Source organism: Microtus oregoni, unplaced genomic scaffold, assembly GCF_018167655.1.
Source record: "Microtus oregoni isolate MIOR12 unplaced genomic scaffold, Mior012 000009F_ref0000495, whole genome shotgun sequence".
Taxonomy (NCBI): Eukaryota; Metazoa; Chordata; class Mammalia; order Rodentia; family Cricetidae; genus Microtus; species Microtus oregoni.
The window spans coordinates 10315001-10338996 of NW_024543068.1; the positions used below are offsets into that span (position 1 = coordinate 10315001).

General features: G+C 43.8%; 2 protein-coding genes across 3 annotated transcripts in view; one reads left to right on the forward strand and one right to left on the reverse strand.

Moving 5' to 3' along the window:
* The window catches only part of Samd15 (sterile alpha motif domain containing 15), an 11693-nt gene extending 226 nt beyond the window's left edge, over window positions 1-11467 (reverse strand). The window contains exons 1-3 of the mRNA XM_041658612.1: window positions 9467-11467; window positions 8264-8362; window positions 1-384 (exon numbers count right to left, since the gene is read on the reverse strand). The exon at window positions 1-384 is cut by the window's left edge and continues 226 nt beyond it. Of these exons, the coding sequence (XP_041514546.1) occupies window positions 49-384; window positions 8264-8362; window positions 9467-11329 (2298 nt within the window). The 5' untranslated portion in view covers window positions 11330-11467 and the 3' untranslated portion in view covers window positions 1-48. The remainder of the gene's footprint in view (window positions 385-8263; window positions 8363-9466) is intronic.
* A 167-nt stretch (window positions 11468-11634) lies between these two features.
* Window positions 11635-23996, forward strand: part of Tmed8 (transmembrane p24 trafficking protein family member 8) — a 34740-nt gene continuing 22378 nt past the window's right edge. Inside the window, exon 1 of one of the 2 annotated variants that reach the window (XM_041658373.1) lies at window positions 11635-11828. In XM_041658373.1, coding sequence (XP_041514307.1) covers window positions 11711-11828 — 118 coding nt within the window. In that variant the 5' untranslated portion in view covers window positions 11635-11710. The remainder of the gene's footprint in view (window positions 11829-23996) is intronic. The other variant, XM_041658374.1, reaches the window with a different exon arrangement.

Below are 23996 nucleotides of genomic sequence, written 5' to 3' on the forward strand. Positions count from 1 at the left end.
ACCCGAGAAAGACCACACCTTTTGCCCCAACCAATTTAGTTTGATATTTCAAGTTGAGTGAAAAGGTTTTTTCTGCTGCTCCTCGCCCAGTGGCGCCCACTCTTTTCCACAGCTGGTGTTTTGCAGTAATGCTGCCTTGTTTTCTGCCTGGCTGCTGTCTGGCAGTGAGGACTCATGCTTCTCCACGGCATCCAACTCTGGCTCATACTCCTGTAACCCTGCCGCTCTAACAAACTCAGACAAGGTCAGGGAGTCGGAGCTGACTCCACTGTGACCTTTCTGCTCTAAGAACAAGCCGACGTTATCCCTGTAGGGAAGGCTGATGCTGCGGCTGAACAGCGGCTCCTTGATTCCCAGAAGCTCTCGAGTATGACGAGATATCGTCTGAAACGAAAGGATAATATTTTAGAGGGACTAACTTGAAAAGACAAGGAAATCAGAGCTTTATTCAGTGTTGTCATTTCAGTGAGAGAACAGAGTGAGGAAAAACCAAATGACTTACTAAACTGACCTAATAAAACTTTTTTTTTTTTTCTGAGACAAGGTTTCTCTGTGTAACCCTAGCTGTCCGGAACTTGATCTGTAGACTAAGTTGGCCTCAGACTCGGAGAGATCCTCCTGCCTCTGCCTGCTGAGTGCTGGGATTAAAGTCACATAACATTATGCCCAGCTAAAACTAAACTGTTGAGCGCTGAATGCTCTCGAGTGCTGGGATTGCATGTGTGAGCCACACCCAGCATTTGTGCTGAATGCTCTCGATGCTGGGATTGCATGCGTGAGCCACACCCAGCATTTGTGCTGAATGCTCCCTCCAGTGCTGGGATTGCGTGCATGAGCTACACCCAGCATTTGTGCAATGTTTTGGAAAAGACAACATTAACAAGGACAGATAGACGATTGCCAAGAATCAGAATCTAAGGATGGGCTGACAGTGATGTGGACCCAGAAGAAGTTTGAATTCCAGGGAACTGTTTCATATGGTTCTCTAAGCGTTTATTGACATCCACAGACTTGCACACAACAAAGTTGACTTCACCATATGACACTGTGAAAAGTCAGTGTCGGGAGAATAGGACGGAATACAGGTGAGGACAGTTACAAACTTAGGGTGTAATTACTCTGAAATGGGTAGAAAGGCAATGTAAGTTACTTTATTTAACTTTGGAAAAGAGTGTATAGATACTGTAAGTCTTTTTTTTTTTCTTTTTTGGCTTTTGGTTTTTTGAGACAGGGTTTCTCTGTAGCTTTGGAGCCTGTCCTGGAACTAGTTCTGTAGACCAGGCTGGTCTCGAACTCACAGAGATCTGCCTGCCTCTGCCTCCCAAGTGCTGGGATTAAAGGCGTGCGCCACCACCACTCACCAAGTGTTTCTGCTTGTGCAACTTTATAAGAGGAGGGCATTGGATCCTACTACAGATCATTGTGAGCCACCATGTGGGTGTTGGGAATTGAACTCAGGACCTCTGGAGGAGCAGCCAGTGCTCGTAACCACAGCGAGCATCTCTCCAGTCCAATACTGTAAGTCTTAAAGACAAGTGAACACAACATTATGATTTATTTGGTAGAATTATCTCTTAAAGAGACACATGCTTCTCACTATCATAAAAAGTTATAAATAAGCAATAGGGCTTGGAGCTATGAAGGCTGGAAAGGCTAGAACAAACCTAGGCTGTGAGGAGTCAGAGAGGCCAGTATGTGTATATTATCTCAAATACAGGTAGATCTCAAAACAGACATTTGCGTAATGGGCTTGAGACTACTTGGGAGAATGACACTTGAGGAGCAATATGCACAACAAGTGCCCATATTAAATATTCTGATAAAAATAACCGGAGCTTTGTGGAGACGTGGTTATTTAGGGCTGTAAGGAGGAAAAGCAAAATGAGACTGAAGCTTCCTGTAGTCCCAGAAAGTAGGGAGACACTTCTTGGGAGGAGAGGGCATGTCAAAAGAAGACAACTCAATCCAAACATCATCCAGTAATCAAAGATGGGATTTCTTTTTGAGAGAAAAAGCAAATAATGATCATTCTGCTTTGTAAGCCAAACAGTAACTGACCATGAAACCAAACTGGTAGAGATGAGGAAATGAATTTTGTTTTTGTTTTTGTTTTTCGAGACAGGGTTTCTTTCTAGCTTTGGTGCCTGTTCTGGAACTAGCTCTTGTAGACCAGGCTGGCCTCGAACTCCCAGAGATCTGCCCGCCTCTGCCTCCTGAGTGTTTGGATTAAAGGCGTGCGCCACCACCGCCCGGCTGGAAATGGATTTTTTTTAAAATATTTATTTATTATGTACACAATAGTCTGTGTGTATGCCTGCTGGCCAGAAGGGGGCACCAGACCTCATTACAGATGGTTGTGACCATGTGGTTGCTGGGAATTGAACTCAGGACCTTTGGAAGAGCAGGCAATGCTCTTAACCTCTGAGCCATCTCTCCAGCCCTGGAAATGGATTTTTTAAGTGAGGGAAAAGGAACTGTAGAAGACTTTCCTGTGGAAGCATTCCATCCAAACACAGAAGGAATGAAGGGGGAAAAATCATCATTAAAATGACAGGGTGGTAACCGTGTTTTCTTTTAAAATGAAAAACTGTTTAGTGACAATTACTGATATGTAGCTGTGAATCTGTGCTACCTAAATAGTTTACAGTAAGGCAAACGTACTAAAGCTGCCCAGACTGTGTTTGGACTAGTTGGTTGTAATGACACAGGGTCTCATCGTAAGAGCTAGTCTTACTTGAAACTCTGTGTATCGGAGGCTAGCCTTGAACTCATCAACATCCTACCTTTCTTAGACTTCCTAGTGCTGGAGTTACAGGCATGAACCCCCATGCCTGACTAGAGCCATTCACAGTTCCTGGTTCAAGGACATACTTTAGAATCATAAATAATTCATCCTAGATAAGCAATTCACTTATATTATTCTCCAAAGGTTTGTCGTGGAGTTCTTCTATTCCGAGACTCTTTTGTCTTACTGTTCAATACTGTGAACCCAGGACTTCGCAGATGTTCTACTACTGTACCCTTTTCATTTTGTTTTGCGACAGGGTCTCACTAAGTCACCCAGGCTGGCTTTGAGCATGTGATCCTCAGCTTTCTGAGTAGCTGGAAAGGTAGGTACCACCACATCTTCCTTGGGGAATCATTTTCCAAGAGAGAGGAAAGACACAAGTGTGCTATTCTTTTGTCTAACCTCCCCTTAGAATAAACAAGACTGACTGATGTAAGCGCTGCTCTGAGGGAAATGTGGATGTATTGGTTGCTGTAATCACAGCAGTGGAGTTAAAAGTGCTTCATGTTAGGGCTGGAAGTGTAGCTTAGTGGTAGGGTGACTGCCTGGCATGCTCAAGGCCTCGAGTCCAGAATCCCAGCACTGCAAAACCAAACCAAGCCAGCAAGAAACAAACAGATCTGTCTGTAAGGAGGTTGGTAATAGCTGACCACTCATGCCAGCTGTGGTAGATAATGCTTATAATCCTAGCATTTAAAGTATGGCAGAAGTATTTCCATGAGTTACAGGCTGGCTAGTCTGGGCTACACAGTGAGTTCCAGGATAGCCAAGACTTTGTCTCAGAAAAGAGAAGCCCTTCAAAACTTAAAAAAAAAAAAGTATGAGTTCGAGACCAGCCTGGTCTACAGAGCTAGTTCCAGGACAGGCTCCAAAACCACAGAGAAACCCTGTCTCGAAAAACCAAAAATAAAAATAAAAAAAAAAAAAAAAAAAAAAAAAAAAAAAAAAAGTATGGTTCCTAGGAAGCTAATGTGTGTCTTAGTCTGAGGGTAGCTCTTTGGTGTATTCCCGTGTGTCAAGTAACCCTATGCCACTACTGAATGACTTGAGTTTTGTGTGACTCTAGTGACATCAAGAAGAAGCCACAGGGCAGACGCAATGAAGTAAGCTGCCAGGTCAGACATGCTGAATCTTTGCCGGACTTTTCAGGACAATGAGACACTCTGCTTCTGGCAGCACCAATCTACTTCAAGAGGACGAAGGGCATCGAAGAGGCTTCTTATGGAGTTTGATAGCCATTTGGGCAAGAAACTGCTCTTGCCTGTACTATTGCATAAACTGGACACAGAGAACCCTCAGAGAGAGGACTGCTGAAATTGCCTAAAGGTGAGATGACCTTTTGGGGTTCCTGATTCATGAAGGAGTCTGCGAGACATTCTGCAGGACACAGCAGATAGTGACTGAACTGACTTTGAAATTTCCTGCTTCATGGAAATGTCTTTGGATACTATGGGCCTGTAGGCCGAAGATGGATGCCCCAATGGTACAGAGAAACTTTGGGTGACTGTCCAGGCAGCGAGATGTCTCTGTCATTTCTAGAGTTTGGAAGTTGCTTATTTCTTGTTTGCTTAGGTAATATTGTATCTTTCTGGAGTCTTTGATGGAGTTGAAGAATAGTTATAGTTTTCCTTAGTTATGATAAAGATAAAAAAGATGTAAATATTGTAATTTTTACTTGATAACTGTTTTGTTATATGTAATTTTGCTATGTTAAAGTTAAAGCCTTCCTTTTTTTGTTTAAACAGAAAAAGGGGAAATGATGGAGGAAGGTCATTGGTTAATTAATAAAGAAACTGCTTGGCCCTGATAGGTTAGAACATAGGTGGGTGGAGTAAACAGAACAGAATGCTGGGAGGAAGAGGAAGTGAGGTAAGACGCCTCAGAGAGACACCATGCCGCTGCTCTCCAAGGCAGACGCAATGAAACAAGCTGCCAGGTCAGACATGCTGAATCTTTCCCGGTAAGACTGGTGCTACACAGATTATTAGAGATGGGTTCATCAGGATATGAGAATTAGCCAGTAAGGGCTAGAGCTAATGGGCCAAGCAGTGTTTAAAAGGAAAAAAAAGAAAAGAAAAAAAAAAGAAGAAGCCATATTTTCCTGATGACTTACACAAGTTTGCCAAAGTTTGCATATTAAAACTTTTTGAGATAAAAGGATTGGCAGTCGGCTCATCATTTGCTTGGAGGATTTCATTAGATTTTGAAGACCCCTTGTTACTTGCCCAGGATCAGGATTCTGACTACAGCCCATTATTCCTTTGGAATCAGAATGTCGAGTGAGCAACATGACTTTGGTGGACTCAATGTTTTCTCATGACGAAGAGCTGAAATTCTTGGTACTTAAATGTTGCAGGACTTTGGTTACCAGGAAAAACCAGGAGTCAGCTGCTGGAGTGAAGGCCGGCTAGCTCAGAAGGGCAGGAAAGCACCTGGCTGACCTCCCTCCTCCGCCCATGTCCCTCTCTTCTAATTCCTGTGCTTCTCTCTCTCTCCATCCTCCCCACTGCCTCTTGCTCTCTATGTTTTTTTTTTCTGCCAACTGTTGCTTGCTCTGCCTTTTAACCTATGGTTGACTTCATTTAATCCTGCTTACAATATTCAAGCAGAAAGATCTTGGATTAAAGGTGTGTGCTACAGGTTTTCCCAGTAAATAATGCAATCTTGGGGTTGACAATGTGATCATATATCCTGTACACTCTAGGTAGATGTTGGAGTCACAGGGAAGAATGTATCACTCTTTTAACATAAAAAGAATAGGCGTTTGATCTTGAGATCTTGACAGCCATGTGAAGGCAAGGTTGGAAATACCATATATGGTAAGTGGGCTTGTCTATGCTATGTACATGGAAGTTTGTGGCAATTAGAATATTCATTTAGAGAGGCAGAGCATGAATCCCAGAAAGCATTTAAGTTCTAATCTTATCTGAGTGATCTTTTGCCACTGGGACTCAGTTTTCTCTCCCGAGGATTAGATGGATCCATGTTTAGCACTTACCACATGGTAAGTACTCAGCAGAGCACAGCGATTAGCTGAATAAATGAGCTGAATGTTCAGTTAGGACTCCATGTTTTAATTGTTCAGAGACTCTCTAATTGTCAGCAGAAAGACTTGAATATTAACAAGTGTATTTTTCTTTTCTGAGTCATATGATTTCCAGAAGAATATGGCCCTAAAACTTGATAAAGAGTTGTGTTGTTGTCTGTTTTTGCTCTTTCTCTTTTACTCTTTACTCATGACTTTTTTTTTTTTTTTTTTTTTTTTTTTTTTTGGTTTTTCGAGACAGGGTTTCTCTGTGGCTTTGGAGCCTGTCCTGGCACTAGCTCTTGTAGACCAGGCTGGTCTCGAACTCACAGAGATCCGCCTGCCTCTGCCTCCCGAGTGCTGGGATTAAAGGCGTGCGCCACCACCGCCCGGCTTTACTCATGACTTTTTGAGGGGACCACCACCCAACTACCAAATAAATCATGGACACGCAGGCTTAATTCTTAATTATAATATAGTTTATAATTAGAATTAAACATTCAGTCTTAGCTTGGCTTATTTCTAGTCAGCTTTTTGTAAATTATCCTATCTTTTGCCTCTGAGCTTTTAACCTTTCTGTATATCTTTCTTTTCTTCTTACTCTGTGGGTGGCTGCGTGGCTGGTGGCTGGCCCCCGGACCTCCTCCTCCTCTCCAGATTTCCCCATCTATTTATACTCTCTTCCTGCCAGCCCCACCTATCTTTTTTCTTGCCTTGCTATTGGCCATTCAGCTCTTTATTAGACCATCAGTTGTTTTAGCCCACTGAGGTGTTTATTGTTTAGGTAAAAAATTCACAGCTTCACAGAGTTAAACAAATGAGACATCAACAAAAACAACACATCTTTACATCGTTAAACAAATGTCCCAGAACATAAACAAATGTAACACACCTTAAAATGATATTCTACATCAGAGTTGTAGGAAACATGTCCCAGAATCTTTTATCTTAATTAAAAAATTTGGAGGGTTGTCTTTGTCACTGTCCTGTTCCTGTGAAGAGACAGCACGAGCACAGCAACTGTTATAAAGGAAACATTTAGCCGGGTGGTGGTGGCTCACCTTTAGTCCCAGCACTTGCGAGGCAGAGGAAGGCAGAGCTCTGAGTTTGAGGCTAGCCTGGTCTACAGAATGAGTTCTGGTACAAGCTAGGGCTACCCAGAAAAACCCATTTAAAAAAAAACAAAAACAAAGCAAAACAAAAAGAAAGCATTTAATTGGGAGCTTGCTTACAGTTCGGAGATTTAGTCTGTTATGGTCATGGTGGGAAACATGGCAGCACACAGGAAGAGATGGTGCTGGAGAAGGAGCTGAGAGTTCTACATCCAGATCCACAGGCATCAGGCAGAGAGAGAGAGAGAAAGAGAGAGGCAGGCACTGGGCGTGGCTTGAGCTTTTGAAACCTCAAAGCCCATCCCCAGTGACACACTTCCTTTTACTATGCCAAGCCACTTAGTCCTTCTCAAATAGTGCCATTCCCTAATGACTAAACATTTAAATATATGAGTTTATGGAGGTCACTCTTATTCAAACCATTCAATGGTAGAGACTGGGAACCTATCTTTAACAAAACTGAATCTGAGCTGGGTGGTGGTAGCGGCACATACCTTTAATCCCAGTACTTGGAAGTGGACCTCTGAAGTTAAGAGGCAGGAGAAGTCTGAAGTTTGAGGCCAGCCTGATTTACAAAGCAAGTTCCAGGACAGTCAGGGCTACACAGAGAAATCCTGTTTCAGAAAACAAAAGAAACAAAACAAAAAGAAACGGATGAAACCTAATACATTATTCTAGTCCAAATAGTCTTCATTTCAAAAGACCCTTTAAAAAAACCAAATCTAATTCTGAAGACCATGTTTAGAAACTACTGCAGAAGAACCTTTATGGCCTTCCTATACTAAATAGACCCTATTGTGTGTGTGTGTGGGCGGGGGTAAGTGCTATAGAAAAGGTTCCAAAGGAGTTATGTATGCTACACAGTGTGAGGCTGTTAAATACTACAAAAGGAAGGCATCCCAAGCACAGGAGACTGGCCAAGGACCAGTCAGTGCTCCATAGGTGAGGCCTATGTAACTTGTCTGAAAGCCAGGCATCAAAGTAGGTAAGATACAGATAATGTTACATAAACACCAAACAGGTATCGAAGGCAGACGATGTTACTGGGCGCTCTGGAAGAGAGGTTACTACGGGACAGCAATGTGAAGAACAACTTCCTGTGGAGGTGAGGAGGAACTGGCCCTTAAAGGGTGATCACGTTCATATTCGCAGTACAAGGGCATGGGACCTGAGCAAAGACACACAGGGGGCAGGCACAAGCAGGCAGGAGGCTGTGAGTTAGACTGGGCAGTCTGGAGAAGTTCGGTGGCAACCGGGAGAGAATGAATGTGGCTGGAGCCAACTTACGGAGGACCTGGAATCACAAGCCAGGAGATGGGACCCTAATCCATATCTCACCTTCATGTCTTCGAAATCAGTTATCCCCATTTGAGGCAGGTTGCAGCAGTTCACGTAGATGAGTTTGGGACCATTGATGAAGTTTGCAGTGAAACACTCCTGTTGGTACGAGAAGAACAGCACTTACATAGGTACTACTATAACTGGAAGAAAAGCAGGACAAAATCACATTAAAAAAAATAATAGCCAGGTGGTGGTGGCACACGCCTTTAATCCCAGCACTCGGGAGGCAGAGGCAGGCGGATCTCTGTGAGTTCGAGGCCAGCCTGGTCTACAAGAGCTAGTTCCAGGACAGGCTCCAAAGCTACAGAGAAACCCTCTCTCAAAAAACCAATAAATAAATAATAAATAAATAAAATAATAAAAGTGCTGAGTTAAATTTCATGCTGTGGCTTCAATCTGCTTTTGCATGTTGTCACTATTTTTTTTTTTTTGCGGGGTCCGAGCTAAGGAAAGGTGTCACTCTCGAGCCCAGGCTGACCTGGAACTCAGTTGATAGCCGAGGCTGGCCTCCATCCTGTGGTGATATGCCTGTCTCTGGTCTCCTAAGTGCTCAGATTACAAAGTTGAGTCACCATGCTCAGTCTCAAGGACATTTTGGAGTAAAAGTTTCAGATCCTGTGCTTTGTCACAACCTAATGTCATAGTTGGCATCAATAAATTAAGAAGCACATACTATTTTTGATAAAGCTAATTTGGGCTGATAGCCAACAGGCCTTAATACTCTGAAGTGACCATGCTACTCATGTCGTATTGGGCAGCCAGTTAAGAATGACAGCACAAATTCAGGGCAGGGGAGTTGCCACTGAGCCATCTCGACAAAAGTGCAGAAAGGCCTGATCTAGCCTAGGTGTGTTAAAAATATAGATTTCTATGAAAAGAGGACTTCACACATTTTTTTATCTTTATGCAGACAATGAACAGAATTATAATACTTTGGATGAATAATCTTTTTTTCTAAAATACAATCTAGATACCAGTGATAGGGAAAACATATATGTCTAATATGTGTTAATGCACTGGGTTCAATCTTCACCACCACACACCCAAGACAGAAAAAGACACACACAATCCAAAATTCACTTTCCCTACAGTCCACGACATATCTGCATTTCTAGTGAAAAAGAGGCAAGAGAACATGTCAGTTGAGAGGAAAAAATGGGATCGGAGGATGTGCCTTCAAAAACCATTGTTTTCGTGTACCTTGTATTGAGGGAAGCCTAGCTCGCCAATCCACTCTGCAACATTCTCTGCAGTCCACTTAAGGTGTTCAAATGGTGGGCTCACACTTTTGTTGACCTTGGTTTCATTCTCTGACCCCTGGGGTAAAACTACGACTTTCTTTTCAGTAATTGAATCTCTCAATTCTATGCAAGACTCTGAAGCAGGATAGGTTGGATGTACTTCATTGATTTCAGTCTGAAGCACTTTGAGGAGTTCGTCGTGAGGTTCATAATCTGTACCGCCTGATTCAACACTTTCTCTGGGAGAGCTTACCATAAACTCACTTTCAGTCTTAGCCTGGTTAGTTTCTTTTTCTGCCATCTTTTTGTGATATTCGGGAAATACTAGCTCATCCTTGCCTGCAGGATACTTAAGTTTGCTTGGTCCTGGCCTGTCGTCCTTGGGAAGTTCTGTAGCTGACTTTCCTGGTTTGGGTTCGTTGGATAACTCTAGCTCCTTGGTTGGTGCTGGTTGTGACTTCTCTTGCACTTCTGGTTTGGTCATCTGTGGTGGCCCTTGACCTGTTTTCTCAGTTGATTTTTGTAGTTTCTTCTTTGGCAAATCTGCATCCATCTGTTCTTGTAGCACTGGAGCCTTCTTCTTACTTGACTCTATTAATGTTCCCTTTGATTCTGACTTCTCACTTGATTTTCCCTGCTTTTCTTTTTGACCTGCTGGTTTCCTATCCTCTGATGTCTCTGGAACTTTCTCCTCAACTGACTTTTTCTGTGTCTCCCCCTGGACATCAGGTTCTATCTCTTCTGGGAGTCCCAGAGCAGCCACTTCCAGTGTCTCTGGAATCTTTTCCTCAAGAGAACTTTGTGCTTCCTTTGGAACTTCCGATGTTGCCCTTTCTGAGAGCTCTAGCCTTGCTTCATCAATTGGTTTTCTCGATTCTTCCACAGAAAACTCTCGCTTGAGTTTTTCCAGTAGCGCTGAAACTTTCTCTTCAATTGACTGTTTTGGTTTCTGGCCTGGGAATTTTGGCTTAATCTGCTCAGGCTGCTGCTCGGTGCCTATCTGCTCTATGGACTTGATTCGAATCTCTTCTGGAGGCTTAATATCTACTTCCTCGGTAGATTTTCTTAGCGTCTGGCCTGGAAACTCTGGCTTAGTCACCTCAGATGGCTCTGTACTTTTCTCTTCAGCTGACTCTTCTTGTGTCTTTGTAATTTCGGACTTGGTCATCTTTAATGGAGGTAGATCCTCCTCTTCAACCGATGTTCTTGGTTTTTCACTTGGAAAATCTACTGTGTTTTGCTCTGGACCTATTTCTTCATCTCCCTTACTACGAGACTGCTTTGGAACCTCCTGCCCAGTCTCTTCTGGTAACGTCAGTATTTTCTCACTGCTCGTAGGCTCTAGAGTCTTGGTTTCTGTTGGTAGTTGTGTGTCTGTTTCTGCAGGTGCTTCTGTGAATAGTAAATCTACTGAAACGTCTGGTGGCTGTAGGTTTGGCTCCTCATGTTTCTCGTCCACTGGTGCCTCCAAGTCCTCTCTTCCTGCTTCCCATGATGTCTCTAACTTCAACACTTGCGTTATCTCTGCTTCAGTTTGGCTAGGTAGGTCCATGTTGGTCTCCTTGGGAATTTCTTCTTCGGACGTCCTGGCCGACTCTTGCAGTACGTTTTCTGCATTCCCTGGCTTCCCCTCTTCAAAGTCATCTTCCTCAGTTTTAAATTTCTCTGGCTCTCGGTCGATCTCCGGGAGCATCTCAGGGGTTACCTCTACCACGGTGTCTGATTTGAAAGTATGCAATTTACGAGATCTTGGAGATTTAGTTCTTTTAGGCTCTTGAGTTTCATCTTGGTCAGAATCATAATCTACTGGGACTTCGGCCATTACGCAGTCAATTGACGCGCCCAAGGCCTCCTAGCAATTTCAATTTCCGACAGCGTCTCTATGGATACCACGATTTCCGGCGGTGTCTTCCTGACTCTTCCAGAGATTTTTGTCGAGCCTTACAAGAGTCGACCGTAAAAACCGATCAAAAGCACGTAGTAAACCACCCCTCCCCGTTCCCCCGGTCGTCCACGTCGCCAGCTTCCACTGGCCAGAGCTCCGGCAACTCCCCCCCCCTCTCCACGCCGCCTCGCCCGCTCCTTCCGGCCCCGGGCTCCGCTCGGCTCCGCTCGGCTCTTGGCTGCCGCTCTCGCTTTGCCTTCGGCTGTTTCCGGAGCCGCAAGCGCCTAGCTGCGGTGACGCTCCCCGCGCGGGCTGCAGATGTCGGACCTGCAGGCGGCTGAGGGGCCGGCCTTCTGGAGCCCCACTGCTCGTCGAGGGTCGGCTGGAGGCGTCGGGGACCGACAGGGAGTGGAGGGGAGCCAGGCGGCCGCTTCAGGTACGCAAAGGCCTGGGCTCTGGAAGGGTGGGTACCGCTGAGCTCGGGGCCGCGCACGTCGGGCGACCCGTATCCCTACCGCCCTGGGGACCACGGCTGCGCTCCAGGTCATTTTCTACTTCTTTTCGAAACGTCTTAGTTCCTGTCTCGCTTCCTTTCGTAGACCAGCCGGGTTGGCAGTCCGGCTCCTTCTGCCGCACCTCCTTGGCGTCCGTCTGCGTCTGTGTCCACCTCGGTTCGCACCGCGCTCACCTCCCGCCCCTGCCTTTGGCTCCGCGCGCGACCCCACCTCTGTCCTCCCCAGGCTAGCCTCTCCGCCGGCTCCCGCCGGCTTCTTCCTGGTTGCCCGCCTTCCTCTGTCGGAGCCCCACTTTGCTGCGCCTAGGCCCCCCGCGCCCAGCCGCGGTCCCCTGCATCCTTCAGACTAGGAGAGATGGAGTGCTGCCAGAATTGGGAGGTTTTGAAGGAGCATCGTAGTCGGAGCAAAGGCAGGAACTAGAGGCAGCAGTAGAAATTTTGGAGATCTCTCTCATTCTCCGAGACTCACCCTCCTGTTGTGCTAGTGTGTCCATTTCGATCCACACAAGTTCCTTCGTGTGAATTTACTTAAGTGTCTAAAGACTAAAGGGACAGCATACCACGCTGTCACCTTTCAGCCTTGTTGATCATCACAGGGGCGTGCCACTAAAAGGATACTATAGAGGGGGAGCGATCTGGTCCCTTTAAGTAGCAAGTAACTGGTTTTTGAGCTCTGAAAGTGACAGAGGCACCTCCGTGGATCCTGGGTGCTTGGCTGGAGTGTGGTATCTCTGTTTTAATGACCTTGGACAAGTGGTTTAACTTCTAAACGCGTCTGAGTTTCCTCTTTTCTAAGATGTGGGTACTAAAAGTACCCGTGTCTCACAGCATTGGTGGGAGGGTTGTATGAGCCCCTGTGACTGAAGTACTTGATCTGAAACCCAAGATGCCCGCTGTACAAGGCAGTTGTCTGGAATGAGGATAAAGTCTGTTTTTGCTTGGCCGAATTTCAGAGCTGCAGCAGAGGTATTCCTGAATGTCCTTTACAACATGTGTCCTTCATGCTTTTCTAAAATTTCCTATGCCGTGGTGTTGCTACACACACATTGGGGTTTTTTTTATATTATGGTACTATATTTGATATTTTGGTAATAAAAAATTCTAATCAGGGTGGACTGTAGCTCAGTGATGGAGTTCGTATGTGAGGCGCTGGGTTTGGCCCTAGCACCACAAAAAGAAAAAGAAAAAAATTCTAAGCATACTTTCTGAAAGATGATAAAGGCTACACAAATAAGCCCTTATATAGAGTTATGAGGTATATGTCTCATAAACCCCTGTCCCCTATATATGCCAGTATTCATAAATTACATATACTTTAACTTTTATTTCCTCATGAGTTTGTCGTGAACATACTCAAGTGTCTTTTTTTTTTTAATCAGACCTGTTTTCTAACATATTCCTGGAGTACTCTTAACACATGGTATTTAAAATGTTTGTTGGGCTGGGAGTTCGGCAACTACTGGCTGAATCTGTAGGTAAAGTTCTGATTGCAAGGGTTTGAGTGAACAACCAATAGTACCTGGGCTAGCCAAGGCTGCCCCTGGCTTAGTGGTGAAGCTCTGATACCGCGGGAGACATTCGGCAATATCTGGGAATGATTTTGGTTGTTGGAGCGGGAGGCAATGATCACTGACAATTATAACAAGCCTTCCGTGCTGCTAAAATGTCTGTGAAGGTCTGCTTAAGGTATCAGAAACGCTGCTTTTGAGAGAAACTCAGGTCTGGATTTCAGCTGTGTCTCCAGAGCTCAGTGGGGGTGCGGTTTGAACCAGAGTTTTTTAGGCTTGGGAGTAAAAACCTTAAAACTGCTCAAAACTGGGAGTTTGCTCCCACATTCCAGTAGAAAATGAGCCGAGTTAGTAGAGATCATAAGAAAGAATGAGGGGGAAGCTGCTTTTGTCACCTGCTCTTAGAAAACAGCAGGGAAAATGAACAGCTACTCATTTGAGTATTTCAATGTACCTTATTCCTTCAGGAGTTCGTCAGCATCCAGAATAACAAGTACTTGGTTTGTTTTTTTCCTCTTCTCTTCTCTTCTCTTCTCTTCTCTTCTCTTCTCTTCTCTTCTCTTCTCTTCTCCTCTCCTCTCCCCTCCCCTCCCCTCCCCTTCCCTCTCCCCTCTCCCCTCTCCCCTCTCCCCCCCCCCCCCTCTCTTTCTTTCTTTCCATGTAGTGTTTGTACTAGTTGTTGAGATTTTGGTAAAAAGAAGGGTTTGTATAAGTAAAAGTCTCTGGTGGTTGTGATGTTCTTAGTGTCTTAGGGACTGTGGTTGTTTTTAATACTTTTTTTTTTTTTAAATTCCGGGGGGCACCTGAGCTCTTCAATTCCCCAGAGGAGAGAGAAATCATTCCTTGTGTCTTGAAACTCTCCGAGGAATACGTATTACATCACTTAAAGGCAGGCCATTTTTTAAATCTGCAGAGCTCTGGGGAAAATCAAGGGCAGTGTTTATTATAGTCTCACCAGGAACTTTGTTTGATGTAGATGACCAAGCGTTTGTTGTTGAGCACTGGACATGGTCAGGTGAACTTGCTCTGGTTCTAATGTAGGATGAAGAGCGGCACTGGGTATGTTGTCCCTCTGTTTTGCTGTCTTGTTTTCGGTTAAGTTCATGAGGATTTGAGATTCGGTAACTCCCTGCGGGATGGTTCAGAGTGGTGGAAGTTTATGCTCAAAATACCTTTTTGTCTTTATTTTTTAATTTCCTATTCCAGTTTTTATATTAGCAGGCTAATATTTTGCTTACCTGTGGCTTTTAAAAGAACACTTGTGTTTTTACAATGTTGATAGTTGGTTATCATGTCATGCTTTAGTTTATGTGTATAATACATGTGTGTTATGTGAAGGATCGCTTAAGTGCCGAAGAGAAATTGGGCTGTCTGGTCACTGGAATTGACTGAAACTGAGTTAGCGTGCTTTTCTTTAAGCCTCTCAAATCTAACCGCATCACCTGCTTTTGGGTCTTCTGCTCTGGGAAAAAAAAAAACCGAGATAATTATTTCTGCAGCTGTGTAGTGAAGGGGCCGTCTTATGAGTTCTAAAGAAACCTAGACTTACTATTCACCTGCTTTGGGGAAAACCTGCTTTTTGGCTTACTTGTAAAGAAAACACCACCAGCCTGGTCTACAAGAGCTAGTTCCAGGACAGGCTCCAAAACCACAGAGAAACCCTGTCTCGAAAAACCACAAAAAAAAAAAAAAAACACCAAAACGCACAGTAAGCTCAAATCTGCAGCTTGATCAGAACGCCTGAGCCACGCTCAGTAACCTAAAAAGAAAATCGTATTTTGAAAGTGGTCAGGAGCCATATGTGGTGGCGCACACCTTTAATGCTAAACGCTCAGGAGACAGGGGCGGCAGGTGGACCTCTGAGTTCGAGGCCAGCCTGACCTATAAAGTGAATTCCAGGACAGCCAGGGCTCAAAAAAAACCAAAAACCAAACCAAACCAAGAAAGAGAACGAAAGGAAAGGGAAGGGAAGGGGAGGGGAGGGGAGGGAAAAAGTAGGGAAAAAGAAAAAGGAAAAGGAGAGGAAAGGAAGAAAGAAAAAGAAAGAGTGGTTAAGTTATTTGAAGAAGGCTTCTGTTTAGTGCTTTACTTTACAGTCGAGACCATCAGTTATGAGTTGTTACTCTGCATCTTCCAGTTCTCCTCCACACATTGTCTCCAAGATTTTGGCCAGTTAGGAACCGTGACAATAACCTTGTCACATTGGAGAATACCGTATTTCACTATTACTAGGTTGCTATTTAAAATTTTTATTTCAGTTTTAATGTTATACATGATTTTACTCGCTTGACAGGGTAAACTTTTATGATCATACTAAGATAAACAAATATATATTCATTAAAAGAAAAAACTTCTTTCCCTGCTGTCATCTGATTTTAAAACCTGTCCTGTTTTCTTTAGAAATGCATGGAGAATTAGCCTATATTTGACTGGCCAATTAAAGTCTGAACTGCTGGAAAATTGGCTTTTCCTTTTTCATCGTCTAGATTTCAGAAACCTAAAAGGATATGTTTAGACTTGAGTTTTCCTGTCTCTCAAACAACATTCCATCTTCCTACACTCTATTCTTCTGGAAATAAACTTATGTTTTTCTTTCCTCTTTTTACTTCCTGCTCATCTGAATCCAGTTGGAAGCTGTTTTACCAGCAGTTCTTGCATAATTTAGGGCATTCCTTTTTTTTTTCTTTTAAACATTGCCTGGCCCATTAGTTTTAGCCTCTTAACCCATTTTTAATAATCTATGTAGCACCATGAGGTGCACTTACCAGGAAAGATCTTAACCTGCATCTGTCTGGAGTGGGAGAACCATGGCAACTCCCTGACTCAGCTTCTTTCTCCCAGCATTCTGTTCTGTAATAGGACATAAAATTAGGTAGGCGGAGTAAACATTCCTTTTTTTTTTTTTTTGAGACAGGGTTTCTCTGTAGTTTTGTAGTTTTGGAGCTTGTCCTGGAACTAGCTCTTGTAGACCAGGCTGGCCTCGAACTCCCAGAGAACCGCCTGCCTCTGCCTCCCGAGTGCTGGGATTAAAGGTGTGCGCCACCACTGCCCGGCTAGGGCATTCCTTTAAACTTAAAAAATACCTTTTCATTTTCTTTTCCTGCCATTCATCAAGCTGCTTGAAAAAAGATGCCATGAGAAGTGATTCTTAATATATGAACCGTGCACAGGCTGACTTATCAAGAGAAATGGAAATGACTCACTGCGTTGGTGCAGGTGCACAAAAACACACTGATGCTTCCTCTGCAGGAGTGGTGCTCAGCCTTCCTAATGCTGCAACCCTTTAATATAGTTCCTCATGTTGTGGGACCCCCCAGCCGTAAATTACTTGTTGCTACTTCGTAATTATGATTTTGCTACTACTATGAATCATAATGTAAATATCCAATATGCATATAATGTAAATATATAATTTATTAATTATATTATATTTCTATATAGTATATAATGTAATGTGATATAATATAACATTACATTGCATATCATTATATCATATTATATAAAATAATAATATAATATGATATACAATTATATAATATATAATAATATAAATATCTGATATGCAGACTATCTGATATGCAATCCTTGTGAAAGGATCATTCAACCCCCAAAGGGGTCGCGACCCACAGGTTGAGAAGCACTACTTCACTAAGGTCCAACAGAATTGGAACATATTTTCCATTGACCCATTTCTTCACGCAGACTATTCTACACGTTTATTCCTGTTTAAGAATGTGGACACAAGGTTATTACAGCATTTTTGGAGTGATAAAAGACTTGGAAAAAAGATTTTATCCATAGAGAACTCGTAAATCAATGACTTGTTTTTTATCAAATGGAGTATTTGCTATAGAGAAGAATGAGAAAGATGTTTGTGTACCGCTGGGGAAAGTATCTGAGATGTATCTGGAAAGAATAAGATGTGCAGAATAGTGTGTCTGATGTCCTGGTGTATGTAGGAAATGTGAGATTCATGTGCGTATGTATGCTGTATCCTTCACAGTACTCACACAAACATACACATAACCTTTACATGCACAAAACCTCTCTGGAAGACTACCGAAAACCCAGTAGCATCAAGTCCCTCTGGAGATGGGGGCTAACATAGAAGGAAGCTTTCATGGTATACTTTTACCACTTTTGGATTTTGAATAACAACAATATATCACCTATTCAGAAAAAAATCATATACAAACATGTTTTTTTAAATATTTATTTATTATGGATACAAAATTCTGTTTGCATATACGCCTGCTAGAAGAGGACACCAGATCTCATTACAGATGGTTGTGAGCCACCATGTGGTTGCTGGGAATCGAACTCAGGTCTTTTGGAAGAGCATGCAATGCTCTTAACTGCTGAGCCATCTCTCCAGCCCCTACAAACATGTTAGACGATTCTTCACTGTGTTTCTTTTCTAAAATTGGAATCTTTTTGAGTCTTTTTTTTTCCCCCCTCGAGACAGGTTTCTCTGTAGCTTTTGAGCCTGTGCTGGAACTAGCTCTTGTAGTCCAGACTGTCCTCAAACTCACAGAGATCCACCTGCCTCTGCCTCTTGGGTGCTGGGATTAAAGGCATGCGCCACCCCCACCTGGCAAACCAAGTGCTTTTAGGTTTTTCAAGACAGGGCTTTTCTGTAGCTTTGGAGCTTGTCCTGGAACTCGTTCTTGTAGACCAAGCTGGCTTTGAACTCACAGAGATCTGCCTGCCTCTGTCTCCCAGTGCTGGGATTATAGGCATGTGCCATCACCACCTGGCCCTAAAATTGGGAGTCTTTCTGCATATCAGGGACAGATATTTTTTTAAAAGTCTTTTTTTATGAAGTAGAGGTTATCAATATCTTTATGTATTAACTTTGTTATAGTTTACATTTTATTGTTTTAAACCAATTCGTTGTTAATTTAAAAATATATTAGTTTTTTTTTTCAAGATAGGATCTCGCTATGTAGCTCTGACTGCCCTAGAACTCATTATGTAGACCAGGCTGGACTGGAGCACCACCTGCTTCTGCCTCCTGATTGCTGGGATTAAAAGCATGTGCCACCATGCCCAGCTAGGATTTTTTTTAAAAATAAAAAGACCAGTTATCTACTTTCATAATGTACCATTGCCAACAAAATCATCTCATTAGTAATTATTTTGGTAGTACACCTAATGATTTCATTAATTTAATATTATTTTATTTTGGGATAATCTCACTCTGTAGCTTTGGCTGTTCTGGACAGGCCTCAGATTCACTGAGATCTGCTTGCCTCTGTCTCCCAAGTGCTGGGATTAAAGGTGTGCACCACCACTGCCTGACTTATTTTTGTTTTTAATTATGTGTGGGGGATGCCCTGGAACTGGAGTTACAGGCAGTTTCGAGCCCCTTACCCCAACCTGGGAACCCAGACCTTCTGTAAGAGCAATCTGCTCTCTTAACTGCTGAACTCCTCTCTCTAGCTCCTTACTTTTTCATAATTTTTATTTATTTATTATTGTTTTTAAATGTGTCATGTGAATGCCTGCATGCATGTCTGTGCACCACGTGTGTACCCACAGCCCCCGGAACTGGAGTCAGATGGTTGTGAGCCACTGTGTGGATCCTAGGAAGAGCAGCACGTGCTCCCAGCTGCCGAGCCACCTCTCCAGCTCCATGTGCTTTTACTAACGATTTTTGTTAATTCTAGGATGTTTTACTCATATTTGCTCTTCAGTCTTTCTTATTGCTCTTCCCCCTCTCTTGCTGCTCCTTCTCCATTCTGTTCACACGCACCTACGTGTGTGTGTGTGTGTGTGTGTGTGTGTGTGTGTACAGACACAGAGGCCATAGATGAGAGAAAGTGTGACATTTTGCCTTTCTTACCCCTCACTACTCTCTTTACCCTCCCCCTTCCGTAGACTCCTTCCTCTTCCCACATAGTTCCTCTTTCATGTCATGTGTATTTGTATACCCATGCGCATGTGAACACCGTGCACATACAAAACAGCCCAAGCCTGCCAGGTGCATTGCTGGGCTGTCGCCTGTCAGTTGCGTTTGTAGACTTTGGTCTTTCCTGCCGTGTTTGTGGTGTAGTGCCTGCTGTCTGTGATAGCTCACTTCACTTGCACTGCACTTCCCTGGGGCATGGGGGCCTCTGCTGGTTACTTCAGCTGGTGGAACAGTTGGGTTCTGTCACCCTCCCAAGAATCCCCACTTGATGTCCCCTGGGGTGACTCATGTTCCAGGCGGGACTTCCTCCTGCAGAAGCACACACAGTATGGAGATCTTTGTAAGAGGACTGGTCTCCCTACATTTCAGACCCACTAAGCTTTGATACCATGCTGGAGAGATGTGGTTGTCAGTTTCTCACAGTCCACCGGAGCCCCAGAATTCTTATCTGGGGCTCATAGCAAATGTTTGGCATCAGAGTCTGGCACCCCCACCCCAAAATTCAGACGGAAGGTTATCCAACTCCAAAATCATTTTCAGATGATGAGGTTAGCCCGTAGCTGTTGCCTTCATCCTCCGCCCCCAAATCTTAACTGTGTAGTTGGTTGGAGCCTCCTGCTGCTTGTTCTTTTTCATCCTGTAAGCATCTAGCCCTCCTCCCTGCTCTCCAGGACCCCCTCCCTTAGTAGTCACTTAGTCTAGAGCTGTGTCTTTCTGACTGGTTATTGTTCCCTGTATCCTCAGGGTAGCCGGGATTAAATAATAGGTTCCTCTCTGATCATACTCAGCAATAGCGCACAGAGGCACAGTAAGTGACAAGAGGAAGTCCTTTCTCCTAGTGACCCATCTCACCAGAGCAGTCGCTGGGTCCCAACCGCAGTTGGGTTTGAGGCTTGTGAGAACTGTAGGCTGCTTCTGTGGGTGAGGTGCCTGCCTTCACCAGGACTTCATCTTTTGGATGAGGCTTTGCTTCCCTTCCCCCAAACTCTAGTTGTGAGACCTGAGCTGTGCGCACCTTACTAATTTTATTTATTTTTGCTGATTTTCTGCACTTTTCAGTGGTCCTGTTATTTTCTTTGTGGGCTAGAGTTGCCCCTATGAGGTTTCAAAAAGAAAAGAAAACAACAAAACCCAAAACACATACCTCCCCAAATCAAAGCCCTCCCTCTAGGCCTACCTCTTCAGAGTCCACTCATTTTTCAGTGTCTTCACCCTGGGGCATAAGTTCCTTATGCTTGAACCTTTACACAGACAAAAACCATATTCAAACCATAGCAGTTACCATAGAGTGACTAGCTCAGTCATCTGTACAAAACCTTCTGTATTCCAGGACAGGAACCAAAAGCTACGGAGAAACCCTGTCTCGAAAAATCAAAAAAAAAAAATAATAAAACAAAACAAAACAAAAAAAACCCTCCTGTAGATCATATGTGTTATTGAGAGAAAATAAAGGGTTTCTAAATACCTAAAAGACTTAGCTGTCTTGTGAGTCTGAGGCCAGCCTGGGTGGGTGAGTTAGTCTCTCCTGCTCGCTCATACATGAGTGAGTGAGTGGAAGCATGCTTCGTGTCTGTAGTAAGATTATAGAGATAAAGTTTATTCCCAGGCTGACTCCATATAAAATGCAGTGTCAGGAGTAAACCCAGAGGAGTTTTGGCGTTTTCTCTTTTTTTTGGGGGGGGGGGGTTCTAGAGTGTATATACAAATGACAGGCTGAAAAGGCTCTAAAATACGTCAAGCATAGGAAGGCTTGCTTCGCAGATCGGCTGGGTCCTAAGCAGTATTAAAAAGCTTCCCTTGTTTTACCGTGCTCCACTTTATTATACTTCACAGATAGCGGCATGGTTTACAAATTGAAATCTTGACCATCCTGTACTGCACAGATATGTTCAACAAGTATGTTTTTCTACTAGCGTGTTCTTACTTATTATTGTGGTTCTATTCTGGTAATTCCCACAATATTTCAAGCATTCATTGTTATGTATATTAGTGGTGATCTGTGTTCAGTGGTCTTGATGTTAATATGGAACTTGTTTTGGGGGCACCACAAATGGCTCTCATGTAATTTGGCAGCCTTATAAATAGAGGTCATAAATAAACCCAGGAGTGGTTGATACCTGCAAGTGGCTTAGAAAACAACAATTATCAATCTTTTCAAGAACAATAAAGATAATCAGATGAGGACAAGATGCACTGGATGCCTTTAAGTTTAAATTCCGAATGCAATTTTGTATGTAGGGGTTTTTGTTAGGTTTCTTGTTGCAAGCAACAGAGGCTAATTCTAATTGCCTTAAGCAGCAAGAAGATTTATTAGAGGGGTAAGGAGGACTCACCAAACCACTGTAAGGCGAGAGTGAGACTCCAGACTTCACATAGGAACAGTGTGCGTGCTCTAGCCCTGCGAGAACTCAGCTCGTATGCCAGTCCTGTTTCAGGTCCCAGGCAGGGACATTAGGTTATGTGCCTGTCCCCTGACTTTCTGGGGCTGGGAATTGAAGGTCTTTCATTTAATTCTTCACTGAGGATGAAACAGCAGGGAGATGGCTGGGTGTTTAGAAGCCAAAAAGTTGGCAAATGACGGCTGCACCTGCCATCCTGAGGGAGCTGCAGATACAGCTCATGTCATCCCTGAGGGTCGCTAAGGGTCAGAAGTAGACATGCCTACAAGCTATTCTACAAGAGAAGACGGTGGACTTCAGATCTATGCCGTTAAACTAGATCTAAATTCCCAAGGCTCTAGGATCTGTCTCAGGTAGTTTCTTAGCCCCTAGGGAAGAAAATAAAAGGTGTTAGAAGCCAGCATCAGTGCACCAAAATTTGGCTACCTAGTTATTGTACAATTGTGTCCTCTCTAGTCTGTCTCAGCTTCTCTTACTCATTGGATCCTCTGTCCTCTGTGGACTATTTCTGAAGTTTTCTGTCTGATCAGATGGCTGCCACAAAATTGTACACAAACATACAAAGTTGACCACTTCTTAGGAATTCAGGGAGAATTGCTCTAAATTAATGAAATCTGTTTTCTCAAGGTTTTTTGAGGGATAGGTGGGTGGGGGTTGAATCTGGGGTCTGGTATATGCCAGGCAAATGCTCTGCCGCTGAGGGGGGCGGGGGGGGGGGAGAGAGAGAGAGAGAGAGAGAGAGAGAGAGAGAGCACGCGCTTGCAATGCTTTGTCTCTCTTAGTTTCCTTTGCCTGCAGCATCCTTTCCATCTGACTGGGCTGGGTCCTACTTACTCATTAAGACAGTGTAATTATCCTCTCTTTCAGGAAGCCTTTGATGCCTGTCCACTTGTTAAGCATTTCTGTGGTAGTTCAGTTAATAATTCTAACAGTATCGCGTATTTACAATGACCTGCTTTCCAGTTTACTTTCTCCTGTAGACCGAGTCTTTGAAGGTACACATTTACCTCTGTGTTCACAGCATCTAAACACAGTACCTGGCATGTAGCATGCAGGGGTCTGTTTGTCGAGGTAGTCATTGACTCAGAGCTTTTGTTAATTTTTTGATGTGACTCCTGGGTATTACACAAACCGATTGGCAGCGTGATAACTGAAGGACAGCCTCCATGCTCTGTTTTAAGTGGGTGAAAGCTCAGGTCTAGGGAGATCACTTGGGAAAGTCCTTGCTGAGTTCAGGTCTCTAATAACATGTAAAAAGCCGGGAATGCAACTGTAATCCTAGTGCTGAGGAAACAGAGGCAGGAGGATCCCCGGGGTTTGCCGCCCAGCCAGTCGAGCTGGTTGTTGAACTCCAGTAAGAGCCTATCTCGGCAGGTAAGGTAGGAGCCAGAGAGTCGGCTCAGGGGTAAATCACTCGCTCCATAAGCTGATGACTGAATCCCCAGAACTCACGTAAAGAGCTGCACATGGCTACACTTCTGATATCCCAACACTTCTCTGGTGGCAGAGATAGGAGAATGCGCAGTACAGCAGCAAGAGAGAACCTACCTCAGAACAAGGTGAGGGCAAGAACTGACTTCCGACTGATTTCCTCTGAACTCCACATTGTGTGCTCACACGTCTCTCTCACACACATGTGTATACACAGACACGCACACATAAATTAAAAACTACATATATGGATCGAGGTCTGAGGGTGGGGGTGGACAGCTTTATTCCAGCTCTCTGTGGAGGCAGAGGCAGGCAGACCTCTGTGAATTCAAGGTCAGCTTGGTTTACATAGCAAGCTCCAGGACAGCCAGTGACGCTTCCTGAGACCCTATCTCAAATCAAATCAAATAAAAAGGTGGAGTGATTGGGGAAGAAATGTAAGGTTGACTTCTGTCCTCCACACACACACACACACACATGTCCCTGCACACATGTCAACACCTGCACACATAATGCACATATACACAAAAGGTTAATACTGAGCGAAAAATCTAATGGTGTGCTTGGTATGAGCCTGTTTTTTTAAAGAAAAAAGGGAAATTATTTTATGTGCATTAAGATTTTTGTTTGTTTTTGTCTTAGGTAGGGTTTCTGTTGCTGTGAAGAGACACCATGACCACAGAAATTCTTAAAAAGGAAAACATTTAATTGGGTGGCTTCCATTTTCAGAGGTTTAGTTCATTGTCACCATGGCGGGACATGGAGGCGTGCAGGCAGACATGGTTCTGGAGAAGGACTGAGAGTCCCCCATCTTAATCTGCAGTCAGTAGGAAGTGAACTG